This window comes from Lutra lutra, chromosome 2 (assembly GCF_902655055.1).
Source record: "Lutra lutra chromosome 2, mLutLut1.2, whole genome shotgun sequence".
In the NCBI taxonomy this organism is placed as follows: Eukaryota; Metazoa; Chordata; class Mammalia; order Carnivora; family Mustelidae; genus Lutra; species Lutra lutra.
In genome coordinates this window covers 84717443-84743011 of record NC_062279.1, presented here as the reverse complement: position 1 = coordinate 84743011, position 25569 = coordinate 84717443, and the positions used below count along the sequence as shown (strand labels likewise).

The 25569-nt window shown below is 38.2% G+C and overlaps 1 protein-coding gene across 1 annotated transcript in view; it reads right to left on the bottom strand.

Annotated features, from left to right (window-relative positions):
- Positions 1 to 25569, bottom strand: part of LOC125094097 (protocadherin-23-like) — a 127140-nt gene that overhangs the window by 58663 nt on the left and 42908 nt on the right. Inside the window, exons 8-12 of the mRNA XM_047719830.1 lie at positions 23196 to 23353; positions 20317 to 21160; positions 17954 to 18193; positions 5047 to 5181; positions 4633 to 4842 (exon numbers count right to left, since the gene is read on the bottom strand). Coding sequence (XP_047575786.1) covers positions 4633 to 4842; positions 5047 to 5181; positions 17954 to 18193; positions 20317 to 21160; positions 23196 to 23353 — 1587 coding nt within the window. The remainder of the gene's footprint in view (positions 1 to 4632; positions 4843 to 5046; positions 5182 to 17953; positions 18194 to 20316; positions 21161 to 23195; positions 23354 to 25569) is intronic.

Here is a 25569-nt window from a genome sequence, read left to right as displayed (position 1 = left end):
GGAGCTTTAGAAATATGAAGACTTAAAGCCTGCAAATGTTTTAGTGTAACTAGAGCACAGGGTTCCCTGGGTGTTTGCATGGAGAGGGCAGGGAGAGGGTTGGCACCTGGGAAGACATAAATTTAGGGCGTTAAACCACGAAGCATCCTGTGTATACTGCAGAAGAGTCAGCCTTAACATCCATAGGGAGCTCCTGAAGGATTTTAGAAGGGAAAGGGTCATGAATCACATTTCTGTTTTAGGAAGAGGGCTGGGTGACAATGTCAAAGCTTGGTTAGAACACAGGAAAAGTTTAGAGACTATTACAGTAATCAGCTTGAGCAACCGGGAGGTTCTAAATGAATACATGCATAGAGGAAGTGGACACATCCCAAAGATATTAAGGAGAAAAGTAAGGAGGAAGGGTAAAGGAATCATGATGGGTCTTAGGTGAAAGAGTAAAGGGCGGTTAGACCAGTTGTGTTTAAAATGAGGTCAGAGTACCCCTGGGGTTATATGAAGTTTTCTAAGGAGTATTTGGAAACTGGTAGTTTTAAGGTAATTTCCAGAAGCTCAGTTTACATATTCTTATTCCTAAAATTGTTCTGCCTGAGAAATCACCTAAAATCATGTGAGTTTGTCTTTCCACATTCCTTTTTTTTTTTTTTAAAGATTTTATTTATTTATTTGACAGAGAGAGATCACAAGTAGACAGAGAGGCAGGCAGAGAGAGAGAGAGAGAGAGAGGGAAGCAGGCTCTCTGAAGCAGGCTCCCTGCTGAGCAGAGAGCCCGATGCGAGACTCGATCCCAGGACCCTGAGATCATGACCCGAGCCGAAGGCAGCGGCCTAACCCACTGAGCCACCCAGGCACCCTCCTTTTTTTCTTCTTTTTAAAGATTTTATTTATTTGAGAGAGAGAAAGAGAGAAGGAACAAAATCAGGGAGAGCAACAGGCAGAAAGAGAGGGAGAAACAAACTCCCTGCTGGGCAGAGATCCCCATTCAGGGACTCAATCCCAAGACCCTGGGATCATGACTGGAGCCTATGGCAAACACTTAACTGACTGAACCACTTAGGTGCCCCTCCACATTCCTTAACGTTGTTACCTTTAGCATCCTCTCTGGTCTGTCTCTTAAGTATGAGGCCTTGGCAGGTGGCTTTGCAAGTCCAGAGTGCTTCTGGAAAGATTTCTGAATCTCTCGGTGTCTGAGGGCACAGGACTCCCAGCTGTGTGCCTGGCCCTGCAGGTGACCTTGGCTTGGGCAGGGCCCATGGGACTGAGGGCAGGTAAGGAGCTTGGCTTGGCCTTGAATGGGAGCTTTCCCTTGCCCGGGAAGTTGTTTGCATATATTTTTTAAAAAGTATTTTTTATTCTATTTGATATTTTTAAAAGGTGATATAGCCTTTATTATAATGTGTCAATATTTATGATATTCTGAGAGACACTAATTAAACTTCTAATAAAAATTATTAGTTGATTACTTAGAAATATGTGTGTTCAGAGTACATGGGTTTTCAAGATTCCATTAAGGGTAAGGTGAGCGAGGGATGGGCAGAGACTTTAGAAGCTGGACTGTGATGGGGGATGGTGGGAAGGAAGTGATGCTGGATGCAGCTGGGGACACATTGGTCATGCAATGTTGTTAGGCATAACAACTGGGTCCTTGAGGTGAAACAATTTGAAATGGGAGGAAAAGATAACTGGGTGTGCTAGAGTGAAGAAAAAAACAAGATTAATGAATATCAGGTCTGGCCTTGCTATTTGAATTAGCTTTGTTCCATATATTTTATCACTCTGTAAATTACTGAAAACTGATAATAGTGATTCTTGTCCAAGAAATGCAAATTAATTGTGTCTGGTGGAGTATCATTGGTTATTGTCCTGCAGATAGACCTCATCTGCATTTCAGAACTCCTTATTTCCTCTGTGTGTGTGTGTGTGTGTGTGTGTGTGTGTGTGTGTTGGAATTCTCCTTGGACCAATTTTAACATCTTTTCACTTTGCTCATTAATCAATGACTTAAAGAAAAAATCTTCAGGAATTGTTAATTTTATATTTGTATGAAAGTCACTATTTTACTTTTTTAAAAAAGTGCTTTAATGGGACTTAGATCTCAGATGCAGATAAAGAAAGGGAGACATAGGGGTGCCAGTGGTGGCTGAAGATGAGGACCAGATGAAATGATGCATTAAGAGTGTGTCAATGAGCAAAGTAAAAGAATAAGCACAAAACACCCCTGGAAACTCCAGTAAGTCAGAGGACCACCCACAGAACAAGGACACTGGGAAGGCTTGTCTAGAAAGGCAGATGAAGGATCAGGAGAAAGTGACTTTCTTAAGTCAAGTTGGGACCAAGTGTCCAGGGCATTGTTCACAAAGGCATAAAGCAGTACAATTAAATTAAGAAAAGACCTGGATCCACTGGATTTAGCAACAAGATCCTAAGTGTCTTTTTGCAAGGACAGTTTCAGTGGAATACATATTGTAGCAGGCTAAGAAATGAAAATAAGGTAAAGACATAGAAACCAGAGCGTACACAACGATTTTTAAGAAGCTTGATTGTGGAGGTAAAGAGACAGTGAAGGGATGTATCTAAAGGAAGACTTTTTTCAAGATGGGAAGGATTGGTAAATATTGGTGGGTAAAACCAGCAGAAGGTGAAATTTTGACAGTATGGGAAAAAGAAGCAAATGAGCAAACAAACCCTTATGCAGTGAAAGGGGATGGGTGGCACTCTGCAGATTGTTTGTAATTGGTGCTCAACAAGATACACACAGAATTTGGGAGAAAGTATTTAGAAAATCTTGTAGAGGCTTGACAGAATAATTTTATGTCTGCAAAATACCATAATAGATTAAAAAAACTGGGGCTTGCCTTTTGTATGCCTTTGTGTTTTTTTCCTCACAGTAATTCATATTTATTGTATTTTACAAAAATTTCAGTGCACAACAGATCAAAAATTAAAAAAAAAAATTCAAACCCTGGTCCTTCATCACAGATTGTTTGGAAAGTTCTAGAAAACAAGAGGAGTTTACAACGGAAAGTACCCAATGCAACAGGCAGAAGAGAAGTAACTGGGCTTATCTATACAAGTTAGTTTGAAAGGGTAGCATTCTTCTGGATGAAAGTATGACAATACACATAAACATTTAAAATATATATGCCCTTGGACATGATAACTTCACTTACATTTATCATAAGGAAATAATTGGACAAGTGTTCAACTGCAGCATTTTTATAATAATAAGACTACTGTAATGGTCAATATCTAAAAGACTATAAAAGGGGATGGATGAAATAAGTAATATTTTACATATGCAGTAAGAAGAGACATCATTAGAAATGCTAACATATATGTATGCTTACCAATATGAAAGGTTTACATAGCATATTAAAAATGAGTTTTAAAAATGAGGTAATAAAATAGCATATATGAATTATCTAATATATGTAAAATTGATGTCTCCATTTACCCAGGTTCATGGAGAAGCGTTGCTCAAAATAATAAATGAATTACCCCCACAAGATACAAATATTTTATGTAACTACTGTGGTTTTTCATAAATCTCTATATATATTCTAAACCAATTATATATCATTTTTATAATCAGGCAAAAAAGCAATAAAGCTGTTCTCATTTTGGAGTAAAACGGATGGCACACAGAAAATGCCACTGGTTATAGAATTTTTAGCATATAGGAAGTGATAGCTTTCAGAAGCTAGTCCCAAAGCCGTTCTTACAAGATCTGAAAGCAACTTCTCCCCATCAGACACAGTCTCTGAAGCATTACTCTCTCAAATCCTATCATTCTATGTGCACACTGACATATACCAAAAAAAAAATCACTTTTTCTTTTAGATGAATAAGAAGATGTATGGAGCACCTGGGTCGCTCCGTGGGTTAAGCCTCTGCCTTCCACTCAGGTCATGATCCCAGGGTCCTAGAATCAAGCCCCACATCGGGCTCTCTGCTCAGCAGGGAGCCTGCTTCCTCCTCTCCCTCTCTCTGCCTGCCTCTCTGCCTCCTTGTGATCTCTGTCTGTCAAATAAAAAAATAAAATCTTAAAAAAAAAAAAAAAGAAGATGTGGCTCTCCCCATACAAATGCTAACATTACTTTGCCAGAAATTTTTATTCCTCTGATCCAAGGGGAGTCATATCACAAAATTATCTTCTGGGTAGAAGTTCCTACAGATTCTGGTCAGGGTGGGGTATGGTTGTAATTTTTAAGTGTTTTACTGATATTCAGATCTGGGAACTGTCGATCTCTGTGTTCTCTAGGTTCCATTTAAGAAAAGACCAACAGAAGTCTTGCTGGCTCAAAATAATAAAAATGTTAGTGATCATATAAAAGACATGTAAGTAGAAAAAAGTTGTTTATGTTCCATCTGCACACCCACTAATGTTACCACAGAAAAATTCACAAGAGTTGCTGAGGGGAGATTTAAGAATTTGGAAGCCAGGAAAAAAAAAAAAGAGAATTTGGAAGCCAGTGTCTCAGGCTATCTGTGGAAAGGACACACATGGCCCCCAATAGCTCTTACAGAGTGTGGATTTTGTAGACACTGCAATAGACACCAAATACAGAATGACTACCAGTGTATCAACTCAGTTAGTGTCCTGAGGAGAATTTTAGTAGAGAAAATACTTACCAATTATATGATACCTGACAGCTCCATTATTGCCAGCATCCATATCAGAAGCCAAAACAGTGTAGACAACTCCTGACTCCTGGTTTTCCAGAACCTCAATGTCATGACTGGGAACAATAATCTGTGGTGCGTGATCATTCTCATCTTCTACGGTACAGAAAACCGTCGTGGTGCCAGATAACGAAGGGACTCCTCCATCTCGTACGAGAACTAAGGTGAAATGAAAGATGGCAAAGACTGTGGCCATGAATTGATACCGAAAATATATCACCCCAACTAGACTGCATCAGACCACACACTAACTGGGTAGCCCTGGGTCAATAACAGTTTACATAAAGACACACTACAGACGTGTAAAACCACTATCCTCCTGATCACTACTTTTGTTTGTTAGCATAGTCAGGCATCCCTTACCTCGAAGGGTGAAAACTTCCCAAACTTCTCTGTCAAGTGTGGTGGTGGTCACTATTTCTCCAGTGTCAGGATTTATCTTGAACAACCTAGATGAAGCACCTGCCATGATCTCAAACTGAAACTTGGAATTGATTCCTTAAGAAAAATATAAAGAAAAAGTTAGTAATTATCCCTTTGGAAACCATTCTTCTGTTTTCCTTTTCTTTTTCCAATAAACACTTTAGGTCAGAGACGAAAAAGTCAGGATGCTTAAATAACCTTCAAATTAAGGTAAAACACACACACACACTTATACACACACACGCACCCCTCTTGTGGCTGTTCTTGCTAAATAAAAGCCTCATGGGCTGAAATGCTTGATTTTCAAAAGTCTTAGGAGACTTCCCCACAGTGAATGCTTTGGATTTTTTCCCTCTCATAAAAAATTTCTTATGAGTGTGCAACCCTACAATATATTCCTAATTACTCCTTCTAACACCCCTGATTGTGATTTAATGACATAATTGTAAGCTTATGGGGCAAATGACAATTTCTTTAGATCAACCCTCTATTTAAAAGCTTGTGTTTACTTAATGGTATTCTGTTTATTCTCCATCGCAGGAGGCAAGCACATAAACTTGCTTATATGCATATTTTTGTTTTATTTTCTACTTAGTATTCAGTCTCCTATCTGGAGTGAGAAATGTGGTACCACGTTGGCATACATTTTGAAAACAATGCTTCCCATTTTTTTTTTTTGTGGTTTCACTTCTTCCCTGAGAGAAGCACCATATCATTTCCATCACTGATTATGAAGATCATTCATACCATTAATTTAATGAGTTTATTCCATGCCATTGTTGTTTATTTTGTACCTTACACGATTCAATTATTTCCCTATCTTCTTCTCTAACTGACAAGAATCTACCAATAGACATAGTACTTAGAGTAAATGATTTTACACTTCAATAGAAGATGAAAGACTATTTTTTGGCCTTGACAACAACAGTAAAAAGACATCAGTTACAAACTACATCTTGTTAGTCTTAAAATGTTTCATTCCACTATTTACTGGATACAATATAGGACTGAGTGCTGGAGAGAGTGGTATATAAGTCTAGTTTTACGTAAGAATAATTAGATGTCTTCTTACTGTGCCCTTGAATGGGAAAGGATATGTAATATAGTTTGAAGACACTTTAAGGACTTTAAGAGAAAAGAAAGTCTAATAAGATACAATCAATATATTTGATATGGTGTGGTCAGAGGTCACCCAAAACTTACCGTTTTATCAGTAGACATTAGGTATGTTATTCCATTAGTGATTATTTAATAATCATAGTGATTAGTTTGGTCTCATAATGGTCACATACTCTGTTCTACAGCCAAGACAACAATTCTAAAAATTCCAGGTTCAATTTGTTATTCCTGTTCATCTCTTTGTACCTTAGGAAAATGGGAACAGTACCATCTTACATCTATTTTCCTGTTCCTCAAAAATCTGGTGACCAAAATCAAATGTCAAGCACGGAGCTGTTTTCCCAAAAGACAGTGGCAAAGCAAATGGGCATGGCCTCTGCCTTTAGGGAGCTTACATGGAGAACAGCACCTTTTAATTTCGGACCCTTTATTTTTGAAATCAACTCACCCATTTATTATACGATTTTATCATACATTATACATCATGTTATATTTTATATATTACATTATAAATTATTTTAATATTTATTTAAATTATTTAATATTTTAACTCCCAATACCTGTCAAACCTAGAAAATGTTTAAAAATAAATGCAAATCTTTGTTTTCCCTTCCTCCCATTGTTCCCATTATTCTGTAATGTGCTTTACCTTTCTACCCAATATGTTCCTGACTTTTTAGAAATTTTCAGATTTTATTATTTCCAGTGTTCTATATAGCTTTTATTCCTGAGATAACAAGCCATTCACCTTCAACCCCCATACTATATTAAGAATATATGACTTTTACACCATAGTTTGTACGCATACAATTTTACAATATATTTTCACACTCCAAACTTCACACATTTCACAACTTAAATTATGTGAAATAACTATAAAATATTTTACTATGGCCCTTTTAGAATTTAACTAGTGCCTTGCTTCTTCCTCCTCACAACCTATAATCATCCAGGACAAACAGAGCATCATCAGACGTGAGAACCAAGAAAATAGAAATAAAATAGAGATTATTTAGTCTAATTTCATCACCTTCCTACGCACAGTAGAAATTGGGTCTGAAGATATTCAGTGATGTGACACACACCCTAGTGAGAGGGGCATGTGTATATGGACCCGTCCATATATTATTCTTAGACCTCAAGACCTACAGTGTATGACCTCTTAATTTTTCCCTCCTTAGGGCATCCTTCTCAATTCCCTCTGTCCCTCTCCAGTGACTTTCCTGGGTCCTGTGGCTTTTTGCCCAAGATGCCCAGCAACACTTACCCCGCATCATTCCAACCATCTCTTTGCCCTCCTGGGATATCCAGCAGATTACTCGGGCTCAGAAAATGTTACAACAACATGGACTGAGGCCACAGAATTGTCATTTTCATCCGGCCGTCTTCCCAGCTTTCCTGTGTCATCCCTCTCCCATTCATGTCTCCCACCCAACATGTATTGGGTCACTCTTGCATATCGCTTTCCTTCCTATTTCCCAGAGAAAATGAAGGCATGGAAAGCATTCTTTCAACTTCGTGTCTACATTCAACTCTACCTCCTGACTTCTGTTTTGATGGCAAAAGTAATTCTTCAAGGGCTCCCTCTTGGAATTTTCCTATTACATCTAGCTTTTTTTTTTTTTTTTAATCTAGCCTTTTTTTAAATTACATTTTCCCCTGAATTATATTCTTCTCTAGCTATAGGAATCAAAATTTTTTTCTCCTTCTCTTTATAGCCAAGCTTCTTTAAACAATGTATCCATTCTCTGAAGCCAGCTTGAAATTGTCACAACTGGCTACTCTTTCTACAGTCACCTGTTTATAGAATTTACTGGTCATTTTTGTTTTTATCTGATTTGTCTTTTCTGTGGCTTCAGATATTGCAGACTGATGTTTAAAAAGATGGAAAGGAAGGAACAAAGGGAGAGAGGTGAGAGGGAGAGAGAAAAGATTCACTGTTTTCAGTTTCTACCCATTTGCAGATAACACCCATGTGTCCACATTGATCTCCAATTATTTGGTTGTTTCATTCATTTGTTCATGTGTTCATTCATTCATTTACGTCTTCATTCATGCAATGCACATATACTAAGTGCCAGGCACTGGAAAAATACCATCAAGTAATAAGTCTTGGTCTTCAAAGTTTCCCTTTAGTGGGGAGACAATAAAATCAATGAATTATAGACAGTGTGGTAGAATACATGAAATCACTGAGGAAATGGGTCAAGGAAGACTCACCCCAGGTAGATGGTCTGTTCATTGATTACCTCGCTAAATAAACATATAGAGAGAGTGAGAGCAGGTGCCAAGGTTCTATGCCAGGTGCTAAGAATATAACTGCTATCAGGAAGACAAATTCTCTCCCCTCACAGTGCTTGCAGTATAGCAGTACACATGGAAAAGTGAGCAGGCAATTACCATTCCATATAAGACATCACTGGGAAACTATGGCTGTCTTCCATATAAGCTGAGCCTCTAAAGTTGAATAGGATTTAACAAGTAAAAAAGAAGAAGAAGGTTTGAATGCATTAAAAGTAAAATCTAGTGTGTATATATATACCACATCTTCTTTATCTCCCTGATATGAGGAAGTGGAGATGCAATATGGGGGGTTAAGGGGGTAGGAGAAGAATAAATGAGACAAGATGGGATTGGAAGGGAGACAAACCATAAGTGACTCTTAATCTCACAAAACAAACTGAGGGTTACTTGGGGGAGGGGGGTCGGGACAAGGGGTGGGGTTATGGACATTGGGGAGGGTATGTGCTATGGTGAGTGCTGTGAAGTGTGTAAACCTGGTGATTCACAGACCTGTACCCCTGGGGATAAAAATATATGTTCATAAAAAAATTTTCCACATAAAATGAAAATAATAGGAAAAATTTTTTTAAAAAAAGTAAAATCCAGGGGCAGCTAGATGGCTCAGTCAGTTAAGTGGCTGCCTTCGGCTCAGGTCATCATCCCAGGGTCCTGGGATCCAGTCCCAAAATGGGGGTCCTTGCTCAGTGGGGAACCTGCTTCTCCCCCTGCCTGTCGCTCTGCTTGCTGGTGATTTCTCTTTCTCTATCTGCCAAGTAAACAAGTTAAAATCTAAAAAAAAAAAAAAAAAAAAAAAGTAAAATCCAAACACCTTAGCACAGTCTAGAAAGTCCCATAGAATATGGGCTCTGGTGATTTCCCACCCTCTTCTCACATACTCGCTCGCTTGCTATGCTCCCGGTCCATCTGCTGGCTTCCCTTCTGTTCTTTGAAAGTGCTACATTTCTTTCTGTCAGGGTTTGAGTGGTTACTGTTTCCTCTGGCTGCTCCTCCCTCTTTCCATGGGGTCCTAGTTATGCTACTATTGGTCCCAGATCTAAATCTATTCTGCTCAGCTCTGTCCCCTGATGCTGGGGGTCAAGAATCTGCAAGCCACATTTGTCTCTTGCCAACTCCTCTCTCCTTGAGTCTGCTGCAAGGGGACACTAGCAGAGAGTGAACATCAGAAGGAGAGAAGAGGCGACCCCTTCTGTCCACTTACTGTCCTTGTCAGCACTGTCACTGCACCTGTTGCAGCATGCTCAGGGCTCTCAGCCTTCTAGAACTCCCCTGAATCAGGCTCCGAGAGCCCCGGCCCCTCATTTACTTTTTTGGTTCTCTTTTTCTTTAGATTCAGATGACCCTGACCTCTTCTATTTCTCAGTGTTAAGGGTGGTAGCTTTCCCTACAGTGAGTTTTCCTAGGTTACTTCCGGATTCCCTTTTTGCTTACTCAGCTTTCCAACACCTGTATCATAATCTCTGGTTTTCCTGACCACACCTGACTGATGGAGTATTTGGCTGCAGAAGTAGGTCTCAGGTTTCAAAGATTCTGGGTTTGGTTACGTCTTGGCCTTTCATGCAGTGCTGAGTTCTCTGACCATGGAAAATGGAATCCCAGTAACAGATAACTGGCATCGATACCATAATCAATTAAGTTATCACCTGTGCTTGATTGTGAGGGAGTCACTCTCAAAGGACTCAAGTTCCATAGAGGATCAAATGACTCTGTCTGTAGGGGAGTAGAAAGGATTGTGATGGGAGATGGCTGTTTCTGTAAGAAACTTGCAGAAAGAAAACTGTAAACTGGAGCTGAAGCTTGCAGGTCAGTCATAGTTAAAAACCAGAAAGATTTTATATGAGCCTGAAAATTAATTTTCCTGAAGATCAGACCCAAGCCGAGTGGCAGATACAACAAGTAACATCTACCAAGGAGATGTTTATTCACATGAAGACTCATAACTAGACTCATCCCAACATTTTGCAGCTAACTATGTACAAATCTGCCTCTCCTTCTGAAGAATGGCAGGATTTTTCTAAGTTTTATTGGAACAAACCCAGGGAATCTGTGTGGAAGCCATTTCTAAGGATGTGAGGCCCAGGAAAATAAAACAGAACTTTGGTTTAGGCTGGAATTATTGGTGTCCTGTGCCTAGCAGAGATTCTGAATTGAATGTGTTAACTCATAGCTATGTCTCACAACAGTTTCTTTGATGGCCTCATTCAACAGTGGCCTATCCTTACTGAGGTTGAGATGCTAAATCTCTTGTATACTGTCTCAGAAGAATAGAAAGGTTTAAAGAACCAGAAATGTTAGGACAAGTTTACCTCACGTATGACTTGCCCACCACCTTACCCCCATGACAGTTCCCAAGAGTTCAGAGGAATCTCTTTTTAAAGACCCTGGGGTAAACATTGATCAGAGGGACCCCAGCATTTTTAAAAGTCCTCTGCTAGCTGGCCCCTGGAGGCTGTGAATGATGGTGCTACTGATCCTGGAGATACCTTTTGAGACCAAACACTCTATACCAACTTCAAGTGATTTGATTTTACCCAGCAGAAACAACAGAGTACATCTTTAGGTAAACTCTTTTATTATTGGCCATCATCTACTCAGCAGAGATACTGCTCATCTTGGCATCCAATAGAACATCATATTGATCCACCATTTTGATGACTCTGTAATTAGATCTAATATGCAGAAAGTGGCAAGTAACTTAGATATCTTAATTAGATGTATGTAGTAGACCAGCTGCTGGCAAATTACAGCCCACTATCCAAATCCAGCACACCCCCACTTGTTTAAAATTTTACTGAACACACCCACACATGTTTCTTTATGTATTATCTATTGCTACTGTCTTGATACAAAGTCAGAATTGAGCAATGGAAATTGTGTGGGCTGCAAAGCCCAAAATATTCACTATCTTGTCATTTACAGAGAAACATTTGCAGAGCCAGAGTCAAGGGTGGGGGAGTGATAGCTGTTGAGGATAGAGAGAAAAGCTAGAGTCACTTCATAATGTGCCTGGCTGTTAAGCAAAAGAAAATAAAACTTCATCATCAAAACCATGAGGAATTAATAAAGAATTCTGACCCTGGGAGTATTTATTTTCAGATTTACTTTTTAGGAAGATCATTTTTCATGAATTCCTCAACTGTATGAAGCTCACACAACTCAGAAAGTTTTAAGGCAAAAACAGGATCATGCCTGACTGAATGAACGAAGGATTAAATAAATGAATATATTCTGAAGAGTGAAGGCAAATTGAAGCAGTTCCAGTTTCTCAGATCACAGAATCAAAAATATTTACTGAGCTCCTACATCTTAGCTTGCACTGACTTAGGGACCTGGGATAACAGTGAATAAACATATCCTAAACCCCTGAGAAGTTCACCTTCCAAAAGGCAGGCAGACAGGCAAAACAATGAGACAATTACAATACTCTGTATTAAATGGAGTATGACTAAATCAGTTAATTGACTAAATCAATTAATAGTGACTGTGGGTGAGTGAAATTGTAAGTGGCTCTTCTTTCTATTTTTCATGCTATTTCATTAATTCTAAGACACATTATCCCCCACATTTTAACATTTCTGAAGCTAGATGTATTTTAGATGCTGTTTTAGAGTCAATGAAACAGATGAAATAGCATCATGGTGTCATTTCTCCCTTGCTTCAAGTGGAGGCTGTTGTGCACAGTTGTGACCCCAGCACAGGACGTTTTCCGGGAAATTGGATCTGGAGTGAATTCAAAATAAACCCAGGTAGAGAACACAACTGCCCCTTGAACAACATGATCTGAAGTGCACAAGTCCACTTAACATGTGGACTCCTTTCAATAAATATGGTGCGGCAATGTAAATTATTTTCTCTTCCTTCCGATTTTCTTAAAACAATTTTCTTTTCTCTAGCTTGCTTTATTGTAAGAATACAGTATAGAGGGGTAGTTGGACGGCCCAGTCGGTTAAGTGTCTGATTCTTGGTTTCAGATCAGGTCATGATCTCGTGGTGGTGAGATCAAGACATCTTGCCCCCCCACTTCTGTACTCAGCAGAGAGTCTGCTTGAGATTCTCTCCCTCCCCATCTCCCCCACTCATTCTCTCTCTCTCTCTCTTTCTGTATCTAAAAGAGAGAGAGAGAGAGAGAATACAATATGTAATACAACATACAAAATATGTTTTCTTTGACTGTTTATGTTATCCTTAAGTCTTCTGGACAGCTGTAGGCTATCACTGGTTAAGTTTGGGGGGGGGAGTCAAAAGTTAAATGTGGATTTTTGACTGGAAGAGGGCAATCGGCACCCCTGAACCCCAGGTTGTTCAACTATACATTTTTTCTTTATCAATAGACAATAAGATCTCATTGTAGAATTTGATATTTTTGCAGGGCATTGTGCTGTTGAATTATTCTGTACTCACCACTATTGAGCAAATACACCAGTAGGGACTGAGTCATCTTCCCTGGTGAGGCACCCTTTTTCTTGGGACTGGTGGGGAGGGGAGTGCACCCCAGGGGTAAATCTTTTCTCACTAACAATAGAACTCTTGTTGGTGGTACCAAAAGCTGCAGCAGTTTTAATACTTAAGTTAAAACCTGGTAGTTGTTTTTCCCTTTTAATACATGAAAAAACTCCTGTTAGAACTAGTGTGAGTCATACATCATAAAACACGCAGCGTTCGAAGTCCCATGGGTTTGAATGCCAAACAACACTGTAGGCTTACGATTTTAAAAACTGCACTGTAGAATGCCAGAAAACATATGTTCAGCTTTCTAATATTAAGTAATGCTATCATATTTTTTAAAAATACAGAACTACAAAGTAAACCATTCCTAAGTTCCAGTGAGATGCCAGTTACGTTAAAATCTTGATGATGACATTTAATTCTTGTGCATAATTCTTTTTCGTTGTTTTAACCCAAAAAGCAGATATAAAAAACAAAAACAACAGCAGCAAAAGATTGAGAGAAAATGGATTCAAAAGCACTTGCCTGGGGGTATAGCTCAGTGGTAGAGCATTTGACTGCAAAAGCACTTTCTTAATAGTTCTGGCCTCATTAAAAAATCAGGGTTAACAGTAAACCCAAACTGTCTCCACAATGTGTAGAAGTGCATGAGACTCTTGAAGATGCTGGTGGTTATTTCAAACATCCATAAATGCAAAGCCAGCAAAACAATAATTTTGCATCTAAACTCTCCTTCAGGCAAACCATAATCTCTAGAATACTGAACTCTTCAATTTAACTAACAGGTTGCAGACTGGTCACTCGAAAAGAAAATAACATTGTCACTAGGTGCACCTTGACCATGAAAATTGGAATGTATATTTATAGTAATCATCTTTATTTGATATATGCAAATATTTGGGAGAAATGCTTTTCTCGCTCTTCAGACATTAAAACAAGAGATTTCTCAGGAGTGTCCCTGATAATAAAATTTATAAGATAAAGTAAGGTCAAGGGGAGGAAGCATTTTACAAAGTTTAATAATTGCTAATGAGTACCTACTGCACTGATCCACATCAGGGGCAGGTTCAACCTGTGTCTATGAACTTGGAGAAGTAGTTTCTGCATTGCCCAGAGCTTTGTATCGCTCAATTTACACCAGAGAGTGCTCTAAGAGAACTTCATTGAACTACTGTGAAACACAGAGCTGATATATATTCTCCATTGTCTCTATCACCCTTAAAACTATCCTGCCAGAAATGTGCTAACTAAATTCTGCAAGTACAAGCTGGGAGGAGCAATTGTTACCACACTGCAGTCATGTGTCTTTGAGCATAGTGAGAAAAATTTTGTGATCATACTGCCCCATTCTGGCCAAAAGAGAGAAATTAGGTTAGTCTTTGAAAAGAAAATTTTTGTAGCATCATATACAAATTTATGTTAAAATGCATTTCATTAGAAGATGATGTTTTCCAAAAGGGCAAAGCATCTAAAATAGTATATAAGGTAGTATAAAAGCTCAAGGAAATCTATCACCCCTTAGATGAACAACTTAGGAAGAAAATTTACTGCTAATACTATTATTTCCATGGACACATCTATTACAATTCTTATAAAGAAAATTATACTGATTATGTAATGCTATTTGCTATACACAAATGTGAATTTTAAAAGATTGGCTTATTCATGGGTTGGAAGAATTAATACTGTTAATATGTCTATAGTAGCCAAAGAAATCCACAGATTCTGTGCTATCCCTATCAAAAGTCCAATGACAAATTTCATAGAACTAGAACAAATAATTCTAAAGTTCATGTGGAATCACAAAAGATCCCAAATAGCTAAAGCCATCTTGAGAAAAAATGAAACTGAAGGTATTATGTCCCTTGATTTCAAACTATACTACAAAGCTCTAGTTATCAAAACAGCATGGTACCAGGATAAAAACAGATGCACAGATCAGTGGAACAGAATTGAGAGCCCCAAAATAAACCTGCACGTATATAGACAATTAATTAATGAAAAAGAAGCTAAGAACAGTTTCTTCAATAAATGGGTGGAGAAAAATGGTCAGTAGCATGCAAAAGAATGAAACTGAACCACTATCTTACAGCATACATAAAAATCAGCTCAAAAGGAATTAAGTATTTGAATGTAAAACCTGAAACTATAACATTCCTAGAAGAAAACACAGGTGGTAAGCTTGTGACATTGGTCCTAGTGATGCTTTTGTGAATCAGACTCCAAAGTCAAGGGAAATAAAAGCAAAAATAAACAAATGGGAATATATCAAACTAAAAAGCTTCTGCATATCAAAGGAAACCGTCATTAAAGAAAAACCCTCCCGAATAGGAGAAGACATTTGCAAATTATGTATTTGATAGGGGTTAATATCAAAGATATATAAAAAACTCATACAGGGTGCCTTGGTGACACAGTCTGTTAAGTGCCTGACTCTTGGTTTTGGCTCAGGTCCGGGTCTCAGGGTCATGAAATCGAGCCCTGTGTCAGGCTCCCTGCTCAGCAAAGATCTGCTCAAGATTCTCTCTCTCTCTCTCTCCCTCAGCTCCCCACTGCTTGTGCTCTCTCCTCTCAAAAAAATAAATAAATCTTTAAAAAAAACTCATACCACTCAACAACAAAAAACAACTTGATTTTTTTTAAAAGACAGAGAATCTAAATAAACATTTTTCCAAAGAAAACATACAGATGCTGGGGCGCCTGGGTGGCTCAGTGGGTTAAGCCTCTGCCTTCGGCTCAGGTCATGATCTCGGGGTCCTGGGATCGAGCCCCGCATCAGGCTCTCTGCTCAGCAGTGAGCCTGCTTCCTCCTCTCTCTGCCTGCCTCTCTGCCTACGTGTGGTCTCTCTCTGTCAAATAAATAAAATTAAAAAAAAAAATTAAAAAAAAAAAGAAAAGAAAAGAAAACATACAGATGCTAACAGGCACATGAAAAGATGGTCAACATCACTAATAAGTCAGGAAATCTAAACCAAAACCCCAATGATATGTCACCTCACATCCACTAGAATGGCTATTATCAAAAAGACAAAAAATAACAGGTGTCGAAGAGAATGTGGAAAGAAGAAAACCATCATGCACTGTTGGTGAGAACTCAAACTGGTGCAGTCACCGTGGAAAACAGTATGGAGGTTCCTCAAAAACTTAAAAACAGGACTATCAGAAGATCTAGCTATACTACTCTTGGGTATTTATCCAAAGATAATGAAAATACTAATTCAAAAAGACATACGTGCCCCTATGTTCACTGCAGCATTATTTACAATAATCAAGATATGTACACAACCTAAATGTCCATCAGTGGACGGAGGGATAAAGATGTGGAATGTGAAGTGGAATATTACTCAGCCATAAGAAAAAAGAAATCTTGCCATTTGCAACAACGTGGATGGACCTTGAGGATACTGTGCTAAGTGAAGTAAGTCAGAAGGAGAAAGACAGATACCACATGATTCAGTCATATATGGAATCCGAAAACAAAACAAAACAAACCAACAAAAGCAAAACAAAGAGAAACTCATAGACACAGAGAATAGGGGATAGGGGGATGTGTGAAAGAGGAAAACAAGGTCAAATGTAGAGTGACAGATGGTAACTAGATTTGGGGGGTAACCACTTTGTAGGGTATACAGATGTCAGATTATAATGTATACCTGAAGCCCACACAATAAAAAGAATTATATACATGAGGTAAAAAAAAAAAAAACAAACTGTCTTATTGGGGCGCCTGGGTGGCTCAGTGGGTTAAGCCGCTGCCTTCGGCTCAGGTCATGATCTCAGGGTCTGGGATCGAGTCCCACATCGGGCTCTCTGCTCGGCAGGGAGCCTGCTTCCCTCTCTCTCTCTCTCTCTGCCTGCCTCTCTGTCTACTTGTGATCTCTCTCTGTCAAATAAATAAATAAAATCTTAAAACAAAACAAAACAAAAAACTGTCTTATTGAACTATTTGTATTAACTCAGATGGGAAAATGGACATATGCTCTAAATGGCAAATATGGTAATTTTCAGAATTATTTTGTTTAAAATACAAACAATATTATTATTAAAGTTACTGAACCTTAAATACCAAAAAAGTCACAGTGATATTGAAAAGGAACTCTAAGACATTTATAAATTCCCAGCTATAGTGATTATTCACTTCAAAGTTATTTGTCTGGACATGGTGGCTGACTTTAATAAGAGTAATAATAGTAATGACAGAAGTTGACCTTTATTGACCATTTATTGTGCTGGTCATGGGTCTTAGCTCTTTACACATAATAATTCATTCATTCTCTTAATATAACTAGAAATTAGGACCTATCATTATCCCCGTTTTCCAGATAAACAAACGGAGGAAGAGAGAGAATTAGCTACTTGCTCAAAGTTACACAGCTGAAGTAAAGGGTAGTTCAGGATTCACACCCAGGCAATCTGATGCTAGCATCCTCTCTCTTCCATTGTGCTGTATAGAGAGGAAACACAGATCCATCCATTTACCTGTTTGTATGTGGTGTACCTAACCATTACATTCTGGAAAAAAATGTGATACCTTTTCTATACTGCAGTTTATTATCAAGATCAAACAAAAACATGTTAATTCAGTATGTAGCACTCTACTATAAATAATAATATAAATCAATAGAAACAAATGCCATATAAAAGCACACATTATCAAGGGGTGGCTAAGTTGGTTGGTTGAGGTATTGGACTCTGCGCTCAATGGAGAGTCTGCTTGAGATTCTCCCTCTCTCCATCTACCTCTGCCCCTCCCCCCCAAATATACACACTCTCTCTTTCTGCCTCTGAAATAAACAAATAATAAAAAAAGAACACATTACCTTTACATGTGTATGTGTTTTTATGTGTACACTAATTATAGAGATATTAGAAGTTAGAAATAACTAGCAATTGTCTTCATTTTCCTGGGCCATAACTACTTTCAAGTATGTGAATTTTTGTTTTTAGCATTAATTATCAAGTTTCCCTATTTTTAAATTACCTGAATCTTTGTCCATAGCTTCAACCCTTATGACAAACTGCCCTGGATTTTGGTTTTCTTTAACTGAAGCTTCATATAGGTTCTGCTGAAACACAGGTGCCTCATCATTCACATCAAGAACAGTGATTGTCAAAGTCTGGGATGAAGAAAGTGCTGGTGTGCCATCATCGAGGGCCAGAAGGGTCAGAATGTGCTGAGGCTTTATTTCATAATCCAAAGGACAGGTGGTTGTTAGTAAACCTGATTTGAAAGAGGAAAAGAACAATATATAATAAACATTTTCTAGAGAAGTTGTGCTTACTCTCCCTTTGTCTAACTTACTTAACCTGCTAAAGGTCCAGAAGCTTTCTTTGCTAAAGAATAAATTTTATGAAACCAACATGACGTTTATATATTTTCAAGAATAAAAAGGTAACTTTCAGTCAAAAGAGTCATTCTGGTTTAAATTATAAAGATGAATGAGAATTCAGAAATTATCATATACCTTTACCTACGGAGATGATTACATCTAAATTATGTTTCTACTTTCATTTAAAAAAAATCCAGCATAGGGGCACCTGGGTGGCTCAGTCGGTAGAGCCTACAACTCCTGATCTCAGGGTCCTGAGCTCAAGCCCCATACTGGGCATGGAGCCTACTTAAAAAACAAAAGAAAAGTACACAAACCAAAAATCTAGGTTGTAACAGTAAGTGCTTCCATGTCCAATGACACTTCATGTCATTTACAAAAAGGAGAGTATGGCTACATTCCTTAAGATAAAGAGTTATAGTCTCTTTATACTGTCTCAGTCAACTATCTTTTTTTTTTTCCTAACAAAAAATAGGAAGACTGACTAACTGAGGAAATAAACTTCACAAATAGAATATGTCTCCATCCTACTGCCATTTAAGCATGTAACTCATCTAAACAGTATCATAAAGTATTACACATATGTAGCTCTCACATGATTCCAGTCATCACATTTTTTTTTCCTTTGAAGACTGCTGTTTGCCTTTCTAACATATACTCATCCTATGAGAACTTACCTTCAAATAATTAAAGAAGCTTGCAGATTCAGATTTTATAAGGTAGTTTTTCAATCAGTACTGATCCCTCTGCACTTCAGAGCCAAAGTCGGTGCAAAACTCACTGTGTTTTAAGAAATGTGAGCTTCACGAAGAAAAATAGCCTGTCTCCTCTGAATGCATTCAGCCATGATCATTTATGTCTTTGAAAAATATCTCAACTGAAACAGCCAGTACAGTTAAGAGTCATGATAACTATATTACTGAGGCACGATTCTAATTTTATCCATTCACTTTAACGATCTGAAATAGACTTTCCTTAGCCATGTTGGAAAACATTTTAAGTATCGTTGAAACAGGTCCTCGGAGACCCCAGCTCTCACAGAAATCAGCAGCTGGGTCTGGACTATCTCTCTGTCAGTTGGGCTTTTAGCTGGTGGTCATGCATGCCTCAGAATGGAACCATATGTACAGGATTTAATAAATATTTTGATGAAATTTTCCAACCATATATAGCTAGCCTAGAATCATGACTTCCAAATCCTATACATTCAGCCCCATTCCAAATAATGTTCTTAATGAACAGTTGGGCCAAATGGTACACATCTGAGATGTTTTTTCTAAGACTTATGCAAAATGACTTTGTATTTTAGAGAATGAGGTGGTAGTCCATGTCTTCGATAACTCCTGAAAATCAGGTTGAGGGGTGTTCGTTTCCAATTACATAAGAATGACACTGCATACGTGTAGCCTTCCATCAAACTGCATAAAACTTTTAGTAGACGTTATCTGGCAACATGGCGATAGCAAGACAAGTGAAGTGACAGTGAGTGACATTGCTACAGAGTGTATGGTGAATAAATGTTTCTGCCAAGAATAAAATGTTATGGCTAATGAGGGAAGTAAAGGTATTCATGCCCAAATCAATCCAACCATTTAAAAATACAGTATTTCCAACTACTAACAAATGGATATTTGTATGATTTCAAGGATAAGTTTCCATTCTAAAGTCTTTGGATAATGCTGATGATTACACGTGCTGTGCCTTGATTCACTTTGGTGCCATCTCCTACCCTGTGAAGATCTACAGCACAAAGCAGTAAAGTTTGCTAGTATATATTCATCCCATGAAATGTGAGCTGGCAACAAAGCATCATCAATATTAACAAACAGGTCAGTTACAGGCGGCTGTCTGAGTACAACCCCTGGGCCTTTCATTTACATGAGCTAAACAGTAAATCAAGTCACATTTCCTTAAAGCTTATATGCCTCAAGAACTGTCATTTTAACAGAGGAAAATGAAGCAGACATATGTGAGCCAGTAATCAGAGACTTTAACTGACAATGACAGACAGTACCTGATGACTCGTCCAGCATAAATGCCATGTTTTCATTTCCTGAGAGGATGCTGTATGTTACTCTTCCATTCCTTCCTTCATCTGGATCTTGAGCACTTATGTGGTGCACCAAGGAGCCCACCGCAGCATCCTCTTTGATGTGGGCAATGGGGAAAGACATAAAAGTGGGGCTGTGGTCATTTACATCCAAAATCATGACTTTTGCCATCAGGGACCGCAATCGCCGGTCTGTCACGTTCACAGCCTGGTCCGACGCAGTGACCGTCAGGGTGACAGCTGGAACCCTCTCTCTGTCAAGGGGAGATGCAGTGACTAATGTGCCGAATGAGGGGTGGATGAGAAAGAGACTCATCCCAGGGTGGTGGCATTCAATGAAGTATTGAATTCTACTGTTCAAAAAGCTGCCATCCCCATCTTTGGCATTGAAGACATGCACCAGAGTCCCTATAGGGACATTCTCTTCAACACTTATCACAATGAGCTCTCCTTGGAAAGATGGGGAATGGTCGTTCTGATCCTCCACATCAATATTCAGGAAGACCGTGCTATTCAGGGGAGGGCTTTTGCTATTGTCTTGAGTAACCACCCTGAAAAGGTAATGAGATGTCATTTCATAATCAAGTTTTTTAGAAAGGAACAAGTCTCCTGTTGAGCTGTCGATTTCGAAGTGACCATCCTTGTCATCCTCAGCAATACTGAAATGTATCTTTCCATTATGATGTTGTTGAAGGTGATCAGGTGACTTGAACAAGCTCATTATTTTTGCAGGCTTCAAGTTTTCGGGTAAAACTAAGTGTCTAATATTCTGAGAAATGAGAGCTCTCCCTTGAGATAGTGGTATCACCTGAAATAAAAAGGAAAAGGAGTTGTTGATTTAGGGTCCTTTTTAAGAGTTGAATCAATAGACATGATGACATTACTTTGAAGCTAATTCTTTCCATTTGTATGATACACATATGTTAATTGGTGAGAAAATGTCTTTTTCTATTGTATAATTCCAGTATATCTCTGAAGATTGAAAATTTCATAATATCTAGGAGATAAGAAAATACAGAACTTTCTACTTCCCTGTTTGTTCTAATGCGTGAAGTGGGGTTTGGTGAGACCATGCTATAGTTAAACTGAACTGTAGCTTTGTGATTCTTCAATGAGAATGTGGGATAGACAGTTCCTCGAATTACTCTAAATCCTAGAGACCAATATATCCATAATGACAACATCTGTGCACATTTATGTATCATGTGTCTTTGTTTATCTGAAACCAGAGATGTGGAAATATTACGATATAGAATTTTCTCCTAACCCACACATCCTCAATCAGTAAAGAATATAATTTGGAAACATATATTATGGAAACATAATAGGGATATATATTTTTGATTATTATACATATCTGTATTAATATTAGTGATTATCACATGCATGAACAAAGAAACCTAGCTATGCACAATCATCTCATTTTTGACTGGTGAGTGTGAATTTCTCCTACAAAGAAGACTTCCCACAAGTTGTTTGCTCATTATGATTAAAGCAAAGCCTTTAAGTATGGTTCTCAAGTGACTTCTCTAAATTTAAAAATAATGACAGAGAACTACATGATATATTATTGACCCTTGTTTACATACAAGTTTCTCCCACAAATTTACCAGGTCTTTGTGATTAGGAAAAAGTAAAAGACAATACCCTTTTTTGTTCTTCATAAGCAAAGCAACATAAATGTCTATGTAGTGATAAAAGTAAAATATCTTGTCAGGAACCATACAAAGTTAAAATTAAGTTACTGGGATCTAATCATTTCTCAAGTGATAATAAAAAGACACACATAAATCTGCAATGTTCTCTAAATTAAATTAAAATTTAATAATAAAATTAATATATAATATATTTAATAATAAAAATAAAATTTAATTAGTTTAAATTTAAATTGAAATGTTCTCTAAAATTGGCATTCATGTATTTAAGCTATCTTCATTGTACACATTTACATAAAAAGCTAACAAAAACCTTCTGAACATCTTTTCACACTATATGTTGATGACGGAACATTACCTGGATATTTTTTAATTCAATTAGCCAACATACAATACATCATTAGTCTCACATATAGAATTCAGTCATTCGTCAGTTGCATATAACACCCAGTGCTCTTCACATCCTGTGCCCTCCTTAATGCCCATCACCCAATTACCCCATGCCCCTCCTACTCTCCTCCAACAACCGTCAGTTTGTTTCCTACAGTTAAGAGTCAGTCTCTCATGGTTTGTCTCCCTCTCTGATTTTTTCCCATTCAGTTTTCCCTCCCTTCCCCTATGATCTTCTGCACTGTTTCTTATATTCCACATATGAGTGAAACCATATGACAATTGTCTTTCTCTGACTGACTTATTTTGCTCAGCATAATTACCCCTCCAGTTCCAGCTATGTTGATGTAAATGGTAAGATTTCACCAAATGAGTAACATTTCAGTGTGTGTATGTGTATGTTTGTGTCTGTGTGTGTGTATACCACATCTTCTTTATCCATTCATCTGCTGATGGATGTCTAGGCTCTTTCCATAGCTTGGCTATTGTGGACATTGTTGCTATAAAAATTCGGGTGCACATGCCCCTTCGGATCACTACATTTGTATCTTTAGGGTAAATACCCAGTAGTATGATTCCTGGGTCATCTGGTAGCTCTATTTTTAACCTTTTGAGGAACCTCCATACCATTTTCCAGTGTAGGAGGGTTCCCCTTTCTCTGATTCCTCGCCAGCATCTATTGTTTCCTAATGTGTTAATTTTAGCCATTCTGACTGGTGTGAGGTGGTATCTCACTGTGGTTTTGATTTGTATTTCCCTGATGCTGAGTGATGTTGAGCATTTCTTTCAGAACATTACCTGGATATTAATGATGGCCTGGCCTTGAAGAGGAGGCTGTCCCTGGTCACTGGCAGTTATGGTCATCCTGTAGGAAGGTCTGTAGGTATACGAAAGGATTGTGGTTGTTCTTATTTCACCACTGTTGGCATCAATCTTGAAGTGATCAGAACTGTCTTCTATACACACACACAGAAATTAAGAAATTGATGTTAACTGACAATGCAGAAAGCAGAATTAGTGAATCTACATACATCTGTGATAATTTCGAAGATTTGTTTGTTTTAGGCTCTGAGAGTATATGAACATAAAATAATCCTAAAATATAGACAGGAAACATAATCAATTTTTGACTGTTTTATTATGGAAATTTTCAAACATATGTAAAAGTAGACAGGATGATATACTGAGCTCTGCACAAAGATGATATTGACCTTATATTGAGATTGCGTTGCGATGAGATGATTATGCCTGTCATCTGGCATCAATAATTATCAACTCATGACCAATCTTCCTTCCCTACTCAAATATTCCCCTTTACCATCCTCCTTGGAAGCAAATCTCTGAAATCCTATCATTTCTTCTGGATATATTTCAACATGAATCTCTACTTATTGATAACCCAAGAGAACAGTTCATTATAGGAAAGTCAGGATAAATACTTGATGCCAAGTTTTTATTTAACAATGTTCAAAATAATGGAGTGGTTCTGTAACATCCTCCTCCTGGGCTCCAACTATGATAATTAAAGGTTTGCTTATCTCTGTTTTAAGAATCATTAAGCGTGAATTTAAACACATTAGCAGGGTTTCAATCTATTGCCATTATTTTTCTTCTCTATGTTGAAATTGTCCCATATTTGAACATCAGGATTCTTTTAAAGTTGATTCCTGAACTTTTCTAATATGATCCTAGAAGTCTTCAGTAAGCCCCTTGTATCTGGTATAACAAAATGTCACAGACTCATCTTGTAAAGATTTCCTGTCCATGACCTGGAGTCAGGTATTTCTTCAAGGACTCCTGGTTCCTTCTGGTGGAACATGGTATCGGGAGGTTATATTCTGAACCTGAGGGGGTGCTTCCAGGCCAGTTATTGTTTCTGGCCTTTTACAGTGCACACACTAACGAATGTCATAAATTCATACTGGTACCTCTATTTTTTTTTAAGATTTTATTATTTTTTTGATGGAGAGTGTGAGTGAGCAAACACAACCATGGGAAGCGGCAGACAGGACAAGAGGGAGAAGCAGGCTTCCCCATGAGCAAGGGAGCCTGAGGTGGGCTCGATCCCAGGACACCGGGATCATGACCTGAGCCGAAGGCAGACGATTAACCAACTGAGCCGCTCAGGCATCTCCATACTGGTACTTCTAATCAAATTGATTATATGGGTTTTTTGTTAAATAACAGACTTATATTCTTTAATAAAATTTAAACTCTTCATTTTTTTTTTTTAAAGATTTTATTTATTTGACAGAGAGAGAGATCACAAGTAGACAGACAGAGAGAGAGAGGGAAGCAGGCTCCCCGCCGAGCAGAGAGCCCGATGCGGGACTCGATCCCAAGACCCTGAGATCATGACCCGAGCCGAAGGCAGTGGCTTAACCCACTGAGCCACCCAGGTGCCCCTAAATTTAAACTCTTCAAACAATCCAAAAAACTCTTGACGAAGCCTGGAGTTAGTTAGTGGCTCTCTTTCATTCTTTTGTTCCATTTTGATGAGTCATTATCACAGAACAGACACTTTACCAGTCATAGGAAATATAAAGACAAATAAAAAAGAACTCCTGCCCTTAAGAAAGTTAGAGGATAGAGCAAGAGATTATGTAAATCTATTAGTTGTGATTTCTACACTTTGAGCCATTTATTTATTCTTACATGAATACCGTATGAAATTTCTTAATTTTTATTTATTTTTTTAAGGATTTATTTACTTACTTATTTGAGAGAGAGAGAGAGAGAGTGGAGCGAGGGGCAGAGGCAGAGGGAGAAGCAGACTCCCCACTGAGCAGAGAGCCCCATGTGGGGCACGATCCCAAGACCCTGGGATCATGACCTGAGATGAAGGCAGACGCTTAATGAACTGAGCCACCCAGGCGCCCCTACTGAAGTTTTCATAAGTGTTATACATGTCTTTTTTTGCATTATATTTATTTTTATTTCTTTTCCCTTCTCTCTCTCTCTTTTATTTTTTTAAGAGAGAGAGCACGAGTGGTGAGGGTTAGGGGCAGAGAGAGAAACCCAGACTCCACACGCAGCGCTAAACTTGGGTGGGGCTCAATCTCATGACTCTGAGATCATGACCTGAACTGAAATTAAGAGTCTGAAGCTTAACTGTCCGAGTCAACCAGGCATTCTACATTATATTTATTTTTATCTTTCTATTTTTTCTTAT